Source organism: Canis lupus, chromosome 1 (assembly GCF_011100685.1).
Source record: "Canis lupus familiaris isolate Mischka breed German Shepherd chromosome 1, alternate assembly UU_Cfam_GSD_1.0, whole genome shotgun sequence".
NCBI lineage: Eukaryota > Metazoa > Chordata > Mammalia > Carnivora > Canidae > Canis > Canis lupus.
In genome coordinates this window covers 116,742,809-116,755,628 of record NC_049222.1, presented here as the reverse complement: position 1 = coordinate 116,755,628, position 12,820 = coordinate 116,742,809, and the positions used below count along the sequence as shown (strand labels likewise).

Below are 12,820 nucleotides of genomic sequence, written 5' to 3'. Positions count from 1 at the left end.
AGGAGATAGGTATGTTGAAAGATGATGACAAATATGGAGGATGGAGAATGAAGCCCTAATCTAAAAACTATACTCATTGTTGAGAAACCACAATACAAAGAAAAACCAAAGGCACAAGTGAAAAAAAATTTTGAAGGAGTGAAATAAAAAGAGATATTATGACAATGTTAAAAAACAAAAAAACAAAAATAAGGGTGTAAAAATTATAACCTTGGATTAGGCAATAGGCTTTTAGATATGACACCAAAAGTGCAAGCAACAAATGAAAAAAAATATACATCAAAAAATGTAAGAATTTTGTGCTTTCAAGAACATCATCAAGAAAGTGAAAAGACAACTCATAGCCTTCACTGGGGCTGTGGGCTGGGCTCATCATGTCTGCTCCTCATGTGTTCATTCAGGTGAAAGGGCAGCTTCCTGGGGCAAGCTCTTTACTTGACTTGGTTCATGTACTCCAGTGATTTGCCAAGGCCAGTTAACCTGCATCCCAAGGCAGAGCCTGAACCTACACAGTCAATGTGCAGATTCCAAGCATAAGAATAAATGCCTGTTGTTCTACTGGCAAAGGAAGCAGAAAAGTGGAATAGACATCTGATTAACATATACCTAACTAAAAAAATTTTCAACATACTAGGATTTCAAAGTGGAGCTAGATTTAGACATTTTTCCTGGTTAACAGTGAGGCTGTAGAGTCTGACATCAAAATTTACAGGTTTTAAAATTTACTAATTGTGCAACCTCAACAGTAGCCAAATTTGAGCCTCAGTTTCCTCATCTGTAAAGTGTCATTTCCTCAATGAGTTGATGTAAAAACTAAAGAAGACAAAAGATGAGAAGCACTTAGAACTAAGCTTAGGACCCACTAATCATTCAATAAATTTTACAACTAGATAATCCCTATGGAATATAAACCATAACAAAGGAAAAACAACAGAAAACATATTTTCCACTAGTTCTATAAAAAATTAGCATTAAAACATCTTTTCCATTAAGTTTAGTGAATGAGCACAAATCTCATAGAAAAAAAATTACATTCCTGAAAAACCTATAAAACAAGTAACAGAAGACCTAGAAGTAAATATGGGTTAATTTCTGACTGTATAAAATGATGAATCAGGGGTGCCTGGGTGGCTCAGTTGGTTAAGAATCTCCTTTTAGGGGATCCCTGGGTGGCTCAGTGGTTCAGCAACCGCCTTTGACCCAGAGCGTGATCTTGGGAGTCCTGGGATCGGATCCTGCACTGGGCCCCCCGTGCCTGGGGCCAGCTTCTCCCTCTGCCTCTCTCTCTCGATCTATGTCTTTCATGAATAAATAAATAAAATCTTAAAAAAAAAAAAAAAAGAATCTGCCTTTAGCTCAAGCTCAGGTCATGATCTTGGGGTCCTGGGATTAAGCCTTGTGCCCTCCTCCCTACTCAGCAGGAGGCCTGCTTCTCCCTCTCCCTGCTTGTGTCCCGTCAAATAAATAAATTTTAAAAAATCTTTAAAATGATGAATCAGGGGACACCTGGGTGGCTCAGGGGTTGAGCGTCTGCCTTCAGCTCAGTGCATGATCCTGGGCCTCCTTGCAGGGAGCCTGCTTCTCCCTCTACCTGTGTCTCTATCTCTCTCTGTGTCTCTCATGAATAAATAAAATCTTTAAAAAAAAATGATGAATCAGTGCTTTAGAAGAGGCAACTTTTCCAAGATATTAGCTCTCTTTACGTTGTTAAAAATGCCATATTAGTAACAAGGAATAAAGGGGGTTGAACTTTAAAAAAGCATAAATTCAAAGTTTGTGTCATTTAAGTTCTATTCCTTCTCCTGTCAGAAGAACCAAGAAGATGCGTATCCCGCTAGCCTTAACATTTCCAAGGTTCTCCCTGGTATTACACTACTTTCCTTTCCTTCGTTTTTAAGATCTTAATAGGGCAAATCTTTTTAAAAAAGTTTACAGTAAGGGCATAAAGGCAATTACATATCAGTTCTGTGATATGACTGGCAACTTTTTCTAAAAAGGGATTTTTTCTTAAAGTACGAATATTAAATATTTCTTTAAAAACTTGGAGCATGATGTATTTTTTCATATTTTTCTTGGATATTTTATATTCTTATTTTGCAAATATATTCTAGACTCTGGTTGAATAGACTTGCCTTATACTAAGAAAAATATTTACAATCTTTTTTTAAAGATTTATTTATTTGAGAGACAGCACATGCACAAGGGGGGATGGGCAGAGGGAGAAGGAGAGGGAGAGAATCTCAAGCACACTCCCCACTGAGTGTGGAGCTGGTTGTGGGGATTGATCTCAGGAACTTGAGATCACCACCTGAGCAGAAACCAGGTGCCCCAAAATATTTAGAATCTTTATTCAGATAAGTCTAAAGATTTAAAAGAAGTTATATTAGTTTAATAATGATGGATCCTATACAAAAATTGTGTTTTAAAAATGTACTTATTACACAGCTATTAGAAATGACAAATACCCACCATTTGCTTCAACGTGGATGGAACTGGAGGGTATTATGCTGAGTGAAGTAAGTCAGTCGGAGAAGGACAAACATTATATGTTCTCATTCATTTGGGGAATATAAATAATAGTGAAAGGGAAAATAAGGGAAGGGAGAAGAAATGTGTGGGAAATATCAGAAAGGGAGACAGAACGTAAAGACTGCTAACTCTGGGAAACGAACTAGGGGTGGTAGAAGGGGAGGAGGGCGGGGGGTGGGAGTGAATGGGTGACGGGCACTGGGTGTTATTCTGTATGTTAGTAAATTGAACACCAATAAAAAAAAAAAAAAAGAAATGTTAGAATCAAAAAAAAAAAAAAAATGTACTTAAGTCCTGTTTCAGGCCACATTAATATTTTAAAGGTTTTTTTTTTCTCCTATATATCTCAGATACTTTTTTTCTTTATGGTTTTGTTTCTACTCTTACCATCTTCCATTTTATTTTTCAGCTGGTTGTGGTTTATATACAGAATGCTATTGGTTTTTGCATAAATTTTGTGTCCATACTGGATTCAGTTTTTTCTCTTCAGCTGCCCATATATTTATCATCTAGCTGTCATAATTTTGCATGCACCTTCCCAATTTTTATCTCCTATTTTTTCTCTTTGTTATATCCCTAGGCATATAGAAATACAGTAAATAAATGCAGTAGCATGGACAATCTGGTTGTGTTCTTGACTTTAGTGTCTCATTTTCCCTAGTAAACAGGGTGTTGGCTTTTAGCTTATAACGTGTAGAAAAACTGTTAACAATATTGTGTTAAGAAAGTATCCTTTTACTCCTATTTTATAGATTCTATTTTTTTTTTTTAAGATTTTATTTACTTATTCATGAGAGACACAGAGAGAGGCAGAAACAGGAGAAGCAGGCTCCATGCAGGGAGCCCAATATGGGACTCGATCCCAGAACTCTGGGATCACCCTGAGCCAAAGGCAGACACTCAATCGCTGAGCCACCCAGGCGTCCCTGTAGATTCTTTTAAAATCTGAAGTTCTGGGCAGCCCAGGTGGCTCAGTGGTTTAGTGTTGCCTTTGGCCCAGGGTGTGATCCTAGAGACCCGGGTTCAAGTCCCATGTTGGGCTCCCTATATGGAGTCTCCTTCTCCCTCTGCCTGTGTCACTGCCTCTCTTTCTGTGTCTGTCATGAATAAATAAAATCTTTAAAAAAAAAAAAACTGAAGTTCTGATTTTAAAAAAATTAGTAGCTCTATGAAACTGATTCTTTTAATACGATGAATTATATTACTAGATTCCCTTAACTTGAAACATCTTAGTGATAGAAAAGAATATTTCACTCAATTCTTCTCTAGCCTATAAATTCTTTGCAATTCCAGTTAAAATCACAACAGGATTTTTTTTCCTTTAGAACTAGATAAACTGATTCTAAAATTCAAGTAGAGATATAGGGGTCCTAAAGTAGCTAAAATTTTTCTGAAAGACTAGCAACAACATATATGTGGTGGGAAGTGGAGAAATCCTTGCCTAAGCAACAGGGTTATTTTAAAGTTACAGTACTTAAAACAAGAAAAGTACAGTACTGGTACAAATGTAGACAAACAGATTAAAGAAACAGAATAAAAAGCCTAGGAACAATTAAGCATGTACATGATAAGGGTGGCATCACAAAAGAAATACCTATTTAACAATGGTGTTGGAATTGGTCTTCTACATGTAAAAATAATTCTGATGATAGAATTATCAGTAAATGCTTACTTAAAATCAATCACAAAATTAAATTCCAATTAGACTAAGACTAAATATGATAAAGTTTTGAAAACAGACTATCTTTAAACCTAATATTATGAAAGATATCTTAGAACAGACCAACATTAGCAACTCAGGAAAGAAAGAACTATTAAATACTGATGCTGTATATTAATGTTGACTGAATTCTTATTGTGTGTACATATTTATCATGTGCTAAATATAACCAACCAAATTTAAAGTGTCTATACAACAAAAGATACCTAATACCATAAATGTGGCAGATTTGCAGGTTACCTATATAAATCCTATTGCCAAGAAAAGCATTCTCAAAATTCCCTAATTTCAAGTAGAAAAGGGAAAACAATATAAAATGAATGAATAACATGAACAGTTAATTGGCAAAATTTGCATTCCTTCACTCAGGAGTGGGCTTCAATCTCTATAGTATCATAGTGTAACCTTAGAGTTACTTTGTATGGGTTTGAATTCTGGCTTTATTGCACACTTCGTGCATGAAGTTATGCCAGCTTTTTAACCTTTGTGCTTTAATTCCCTTCTTTGTATGTTTTTCTACTTGTAGTCTATTCACATATAAATAAAAGCTGCTGTGGACTATATTTATATCCAGGAACAGTGACAGTCCATTTCTATTTGATAGTCCAAAATACCTGGCTCTTGTATCTGACATCTGACAGGAATTGTTATGAATTTTTTGACAGCTAAGAGTATTCCATTTGTGTAGATTACAACTCTTCGCCTTGATCTCTAGCTTTTTACCATATAAAGAAAATGCATGTGTGAACTAATTATTTGGAATCCTCTTATAAAAGATGATTACCCACCAATTCAAAATACATCTAAAAAAATGTGTATGCAAATCTGAATGTTTCTTTTTGACATTAGTATTTTTTTTTCTTTTTTTTTTCTTTTTAATTTTTTTTATTTATTTATGATAGTCACAGAGAGAGAGAGAGAGAGGCAGAGACACAGGCAGAGGGAGAAGCAGGCTCCATGCACTGGGAGCCCGATGTGGGATTCGATCCCGGGTCTCCAGGATCGCGCCCTAGGCCGAAGGCAGGCGCCAAACCGCTGCGCCACCTAGGGATCCCTGACATTAGTATTTTAAGATACTTTCTGACCACTTTTATTCCAACTGCCTCTTCATGTTCTTCACATAATTTTCTATTTTCTTAACTATTAGTTTTTAAGAATTGTTAGTATATTTATGTTATATGTATTACAAAAACTATTCCCAGTTTTGCCTTATTACAGTGTTTATGGTAGTTTTACTGAAGGGAAAGATTAACTGTATGAACCCAAATCAGACATCTTCACGTTTATCTCATTGGTTTCATATGTTAAACTAAAAAGGCAAGTCAATGAATATAGCCAACACATCCCAAGGCCTTTTCAGGTAGGAAGGATTTCTATGGCTAAGAATTATTAACAATATTTACTATTTATGGAGCACTTATTATGTACATTTAACCCTCCCATTATTCCTATTGGATAAGTATGATTATTATCCTCATTTACAAACAATGTAAATGAGGCCATAGCGATTAAGAAACCTGCCCATAATCATGCACTTCGGAAGTTGCTGCGCCTAGATTTGAACCCAAGTCTCTATAAGCCTAGAGAACCACTCAGCCAACAGGAGAAATAATCTCAAGAACATGATCGTACTCCAAAAGAAGTGTGTTTGTGTGTTTCAGGATGGGAAATATGAGCTGAGGAAAAGAGGTAGCAAAAAGGAAAGTATTTAACAACAGGGGTGCGAGGGATTCCAGAGCTGGCAACAAAAAAAGTCAAGAACAAAGGAGAATGAGCCAGAAGACAAATAATACTGTATCCTCCAAGGCCATTAAAAAAAAAAAAAAAAAGAGATGTGGAAAGTTATGGATACAAGAACTATTAAGATTTCTCCATAGAATGCTAGTGCATTTTAGTTCAGTTTGTAAAAAATTTCAACAGAAGAAAATATAAACGTAGGATCATTTGAAAAACATGTTCCATTTACTCTTGCAGGTAATTTTAGCTTTTAATCTTTGGCCAGGACAGAGTTTTTAAAAAACTGAGCTTAAAATTATAAGAATTATGGAATTATTTTGGAATTTCTTTGACCTAGGTCCCAATGAAAAGCTTTCTCTTTCCAGGGACACTTGGCTGGCTCAGCCAGTAGAGCACACAATTCTTGATCTCAGTGTTCTAAGTTTGGGCCCCATGCTGGGTATAGGAATCACTTTAAAAAAATAATAAAATCTTTGAAAAGCTTTCTCTTTCCTTAATTATTAGCCTTTTCCTCATAAACAGTATAAATTATGTAATAAACTTCATGTCCCAGTTTGCTTTTGTTTCTCCAGCTCATATTCAAATTGAACTTTGTATGGACCTGTTTCTGGATAGTCACATTCCAAATTTCACCTGGTTCTGATCTTCTATCTGTATTTTTCCTCACTCTTAATTTTTATCAATTTAGTTTTTTCCAATTTACAGGTAGGTTTAGGTAACCCACTGCAATTGCACTGCAAAATAACAAAGGAAACAAATAAATGCTTAAAACGTACGAGAGACCGGGTCATATCCTCTTCTTCCAAAAGGCCAGGGTCCTGAGAATGCCAAGCTGAGGAAAGAGAAATAAAAGAGATTTATTTCAGAGCTCCAGACAAAGGCATATAGAAATCTTCAGTACCACGTGGCTATATCATCTATAATGATACTCAGGGCATTGAGAAATGTTAACCACCACCAGCAAATGAGATGCTGAAATGTACAAGAAAGACTAATGTTACCATATAGGATCTGATAGGAATTTCTGGAGGGCTAAGTATAGGGTGACCAATGAATCTATTCAAAATACAGGCTTTCCCTAGGATCCTGTTATTTTACTCTTAATAGAAAATTTACCTCAAGTACATAATAATAAATACCATAAAGATTTAAGAATTATATAATTTATGAAGCACTATAAAATATTTGGAGGGCAGCCCAGGTGGCCCGGGTGGCTCAGCGGTTCACACCTCCTTCAGCCCAGGGCATGATCCTGGAAACCCAGAATCGAGTCCCACGTCAGGCTCCCTGCATGGAGCCTGCTTCTCCCTCTGCTTGTGTCTCTGCCTCTCTCTGTGTCTCTCATGAATAAATAAATAAAATCTTAAAAACAAATTTGGAAAAACTTTAATTAGGGACAGGTTAGGCGCTGTAAACCAATAAAAAAGCTAGAATAAAATGTAGTCATGATTCTAATGACATTTCAAACAATTTCTTTTTTAATCTAAAAAATTCAGAGCCTTCAGGTTAAAAATACATTTTTGCATTTCCTCCTTCTCTCTCCCAAAACCAACCAAAATGAAAGTAAAGGAACAAAGGAAGCTGAGTCTCATAAAGAAAGAATATAGAAGACTTCAGCAGATAAGAGATGTCAACAAAATTTTGGAAACTAGAGATTGGACAGATAATTGTTATCTAATTTAACCAGAGAAAGCTGAAGCTTAAGTGAGGGTGGGGGAAGGATGGGGAAACCATGGCAGAACCCTTGAACAGCTTAGGAATGCAGTCACTAGGTACTTCTGCAGGCAGGCGTGTGGGAATGGGAACTGAATGTAAGGGTTTGGAGCAATGTAGAGAAAATAAGGGAATTAAGTGAAAGTTGTAATATTGAAAGATGAGGTGTGTCCCTCCAATCCTTCATTTCCTACTGTGTTTGCCTTCCAAAAGCAGTTCTGGCTTACATTCCTCAAGCAAAATCTAAGACTTCTTACTTCTTGCAGGGGAAACTGACTAGCCTCCCCCAAAATAGATACAGATCCTGACATTTGGTCAATCTTCAACCTCTAATAAAACACCATATTAGAATGAAAGGCAAGGAGAAGGTGGGTGGGAGAGGGATGAGGTGAGGGAGATAAGAGGTTAGATAGAAAACAGAGATAAATCCTTATGTCCATTGTCAAAAGTCAACTAAAACTGAGAAACTAAGCATGTATGTAAGCAAGTATGAGGATATTATTCAGGAAAGTGCAGTGAATACTAAAATGTGGGATCAGGGACGAGAAAGAATAGAGTAGGAAATTTTGTTTATGATTATACATTTAACAGGCCCTTTAAAAAAAAATCTAAACTAAGAAAAACAGAAATTACATTTAAAATAGTTATTTTAAAAAAATCAAACAATAGTTAAGTGAATAAATAAAAAACAAATGCCTACCCTGCAGTCAGTAACACTCAAGTGAAGTTTCTTGGTAGTAGTACTGAATTTCCTAACTCTTTTTAAAAATCTGTCTGCCCCGGGATCCCTGGGTGGCTCAGCGGTTTAGCGCCTGCCTTCGGCCCAGGGCGTGATCCTGGAGTCCCGGGATGGAGTCCCACATTGGGCTCCCACATTGGGCTGCCTCTCTTTTTCTGTGTCTGAATAAATAAATAAATAAATAAATAAATAAATAAATAAATAAATAAATAAATAAATAATAAATGAATAATGAATAAATAATAAATAAATAAATGAATAAATAAATAATAAATGAATAAATAAGTAAAATCTTAAAATATATATATATATCTGCCCATAAACTGTGCCCATCTCTGAGCCACCTCACCTCTCCTTTCCATCATCTGGGTTAAATGCTCCACTGTCACAGAGCTACTGCTGATCTCTGAAGGTTGAGATGTCATTCAAGCCTTCCCCTCTCAGGCAGAAGGGTTAAGATAAGCTGTAGATCCAACAATTCCAGGTTCCACTCAATCTCAGGCCTCTGCAGCCTCTCAGGTCAGAAGGTCTTCCATGATGGATACCTGCTCTCCAGGCTTCCTTTTACTCACATCACAGATCTGTCTTATCTTTGTGGAGGCAGGACCTGTGGGCTTATGATATAAATCCAATTTACTTGATGTTTTCTCACTAGATCTCTATAGTAACCAGCCTCCAAGGTAGCTTCTAATGATCACTACCTTACAGTATTCATAGTTTTTGTTCAACCTCTCCTATACTAAATAGAGTTGTCCTGTTTAACCAATAGGATATTGCAAAAATGATACTGTGTGACTTCCAAAGTTAGGTCATAAAAGACATTGAGGTCTCTGTATTGCACATTCTTGAATCATGCACTTTGAAGGAAGTCAGCCACCATGCCATGAAGACACTCAAACAGCCCTAGGGAAATGCTCCTGCCAGCAACCAGCACTAACTTGCCAGCCATCTAGAAAGCAAATCCTCCAGCCCCAGTCTAGCCTAACAATGACTACAACTTTGTCAACATCTTGACTGCAACTTCATGAAATATCTGAGCCAGACTATTCAGCTAAGTTGTTTCCCACCCATCACGGAGTGTGAGATAATTGTTTATTATTGTTTAAGCCTCTGAATTTTGAGGTAATTTGTTACACAATAGTAAATAACTAATACAGTCCCAAACAATTAGCTTCCTTGCTTATAATTCACATTTCCTGGAGTCACAGACCAGAGCTGCTGGATGCAAAGACAGTAAGAACCTGGAGGAACACTCAAAGGTTCAGCAACCTAGGTTGAACTAAGTACTCAAGAGAAACACCAAGATTCTAGAAACAAGGTGAACACAACAGTGATGTTCACATAATATCTGTTCTTCAAATATCTTCTGTGAGCATTAAGGTGTAGACTCAGTGTAGTGACAGATACAAAGTTGAGTCAAAAAAGATTCAGATTTGCAGCAACCTCAGGTTTGGAGTAAAAGAGAGCTGCAGCTATTCCATTTCCTATTTATCCTGGCAATCAAGGTAAAAGAGAGTTGCAATTTAGGATTCCCATACTCTTCATCTGAAATTAGAATTATACTCACATCACAATGATATTGGATGAATAAAATGGCTAAGTTAAGAAATATTAATTTATCATCTGCTTTAAGCCTTTATTACATAGAGTAAAAAAGTAACATACAAGAATGTAGACTAATCCTTGCACTGTATGACAGAACAGAATAAAACAGAAACATTCAATTGTAATAAATTTTGATATACTCTTAATATCCCTCACACAATTTCTATTTTCCCCTAGGCAATTATCACTAATAAACTATTCATCATACATATTGTCTGTGTATCCCCTCATTATAAACTCCATGAAAACAGGAATTTTTTTTAATCTCTCTTTGCCATTGATGGTAGGTGCTCAAAAAAATATGTTGATTAAAATGGTGTAACCACTATGGAAAACAATATGGCAGTGAAAAACCAAAACAAACAAACAAAAAAAAAACCAGAATTTACCGGATCCAAAAATTCCACTTCTGGGTACATACCCAAAAGAACTGAAAGCAAGAACTTGAACAAATATTTGTACACTCATTTATAGCAGCATATTTGTAATAGTCAAAAGGTAGAAGAAACCCACGTATGCATTGACAGATGAATGAATTGATAAACAAAATGCAGTGTATACATAGTGTGGAATATTATGAAATTCTGACATGCTCTAACATGGATGAACCTTGAAGAAATTATGCTAAGTTAAATAAACTCTTCACAAAAAAACAAATACTGTATGATTCAACTTATATGAGGTATGTAGAGTGGTCAAATTCATATAGACAGAAAGTAGGGACGTCTGGGTGGCTCAGTGGTTGAGTCGGCCTTTGGCTCAGGGCGCAATCCTGGGTCCAGGGATTGAGTTCTGCATCAGCTCCCTGCGAGGAGCCTGCTTCGCCCTCTATGTCTCTGCCTCTCTGTGTTTCTCATGAATAAATAAATAAAATCCTTAAAAAAAAATTCACATAGAAAAATAGAATGGAAGTTTCTGGGACTGAGAGATCCAAGGAATGGGGAAGTTATTGCTTAATGGGTACAAAGTTTCTCTTTTACAAGATGAAAGAGTTCTATGGATAAATGGTGGTGACACTGGTACAGCAATATGAATGTAACGCCACTGAACTCTACACTTAAAAATGATTAAAATGTTAAATGTTGAGGCAGCCCGGGTGGCTCAGCGGTTTAAGCGCCGCCTTCAGCCCAGGGCTGGATCCTGGAGACCCGGGATCGAGTCCCACATCGGGCTCCCTGGGTGGAGCCTGCTTCTCCCCCTGCCTGTGTCCTTGCCTCTCTCCCTCTCTATGTGTCTGTCATGAATAAATAAATAAAATCTTTAAAAAAAAAGTGAAACGTTTTTGTGCTTTAAGCTTTATCAAGGTATAATTAACGTACAAAAAGTTGCACACATTTAATATATATATATCCTGATGAGTTTAGACATATATATATATATATATATATATATATATTCATGATACCAATTCCATAACCAAGGTACTAAACATATCCATCACCTCCAAAAATTTCCTTGAGTTCTTTTGTTTCTGTGGAAGAACAATTAATACAAGATCTGTACTCAAAACAAAGTATATAATTCTGTATTGTTAATATAGATATTGTGTCGTACAGACCTCTACAACTTATTCTTCTTGCATAACATAAATTTTGTACCCATTTCCCTCTACTCCCTAGGCTCTGGCAACCATTATTCTATTCTTGTGCCTCTTAATTCTCTGACTGGCTTACTTCCCATAACATAATGTTCTTTAGTTTCATCCCTCTTGTCACAAACAGCAGGCTCTCCTTCTTTGAATAATATTCCATTTTATGTATATACCACATTTTCTTTATCCATTCATCTATTGATGAATGTTTCCTTATTTTAGCTATTGTAAATAATGCTGCAATGAAAATGGGGGTGCAGATATTAAAATGGAAAATTTTATGTTACGTGTTAAGTTTTATCACAATTAAAAGTATATATACATATATATATACACATGTATAAAAAGACACAGATACACATTTATAGATGTACAAAGGATACATATATATACACTTAAATGAATTCTACTAATCTGGAGAATTTAAAATCAGAAGAAAGGAATATATTTAAGGATAACACAGAAATGGGTGGGTAGTTTGGAGTTCAAATATTCTAAAGTCTTAAGTTGGGGTTTTGTTAAGTATGCATGTTAAAAATTCAAGGAAAAGAACGGGGTTTTGTTAAGTATGCATGTTAAAAATTCAAGGAAAAGAACGGAAACCAAAGCAGTGGAGAGAGAGAAGTGAATAAGCTAAATCTACACAATAAAAAAGCTACAATAAATAGAAAGCAAATTTGTATCAGCATTCCAATAAATGCAAATGAATTAAACTCACCTATTAAAATAACATTCAAACAGGATAAAAGGGTAAAAAGTCCAGCAATATACTCTTTACAAGAGACCTGAAGCATAAAAACATAAAAAGAAGGGGTTGGAAAATGAACTTCCTGGATAATACAATAACAAAATCTGAACAGGAATATTATCAGACAAAAGAGAACTTGGAGTAAAAGGCGTTCACCAGGATAAAGAGGCATGTTTCCTAATGCAGTAAATTGAAATCTTGGTCCCAATTCTTCACGTCCCTCTAATATTCACACTCCTTGCCACTAACTTTACCTTGTCCTCCCACTTGAGTGTAAGTAAGCCAAGCCATGTGGCTTGCTTTAGCTAATGTATTATTACTATACGGAGGAGCAGAGGTATTTAAGGGTGTTTGTATGGTTTGTCCTGTGCTCTGATGATCCATGATGAAAGCATGTCCTGATAACCACTGTCCTCTTAGCCTGAGTAGCAGAAAGAA

At 36.0% G+C, this 12,820-nt stretch overlaps 1 protein-coding gene across 11 annotated transcripts in view; it reads right to left on the bottom strand.

The window, feature by feature from the left end:
* The window catches only part of LOC484559 (zinc finger protein 568), a 74,431-nt gene that overhangs the window by 60,418 nt on the left and 1,193 nt on the right, over window positions 1-12,820 (bottom strand). For 5 of the 11 annotated variants that reach the window (XM_038529086.1, XM_038529083.1, XM_038529093.1 and 2 more), the window contains exons 2-4: window positions 12,353-12,419; window positions 8,788-9,052; window positions 6,763-6,818 (exon numbers count right to left, since the gene is read on the bottom strand). In XM_038529086.1, coding sequence (XP_038385014.1) covers window positions 6,763-6,818; window positions 8,788-8,863 — 132 coding nt within the window. In that variant the 5' untranslated portion in view covers window positions 8,864-9,052; window positions 12,353-12,419. Of the gene's footprint in view, window positions 1-6,762; window positions 6,819-8,399; window positions 8,576-8,787; window positions 9,053-12,352; window positions 12,420-12,820 lie in introns of those variants that run through there. The other 6 variants (XM_038529087.1, XM_038529091.1, XM_038529090.1 and 3 more) reach the window with 4 other exon arrangements.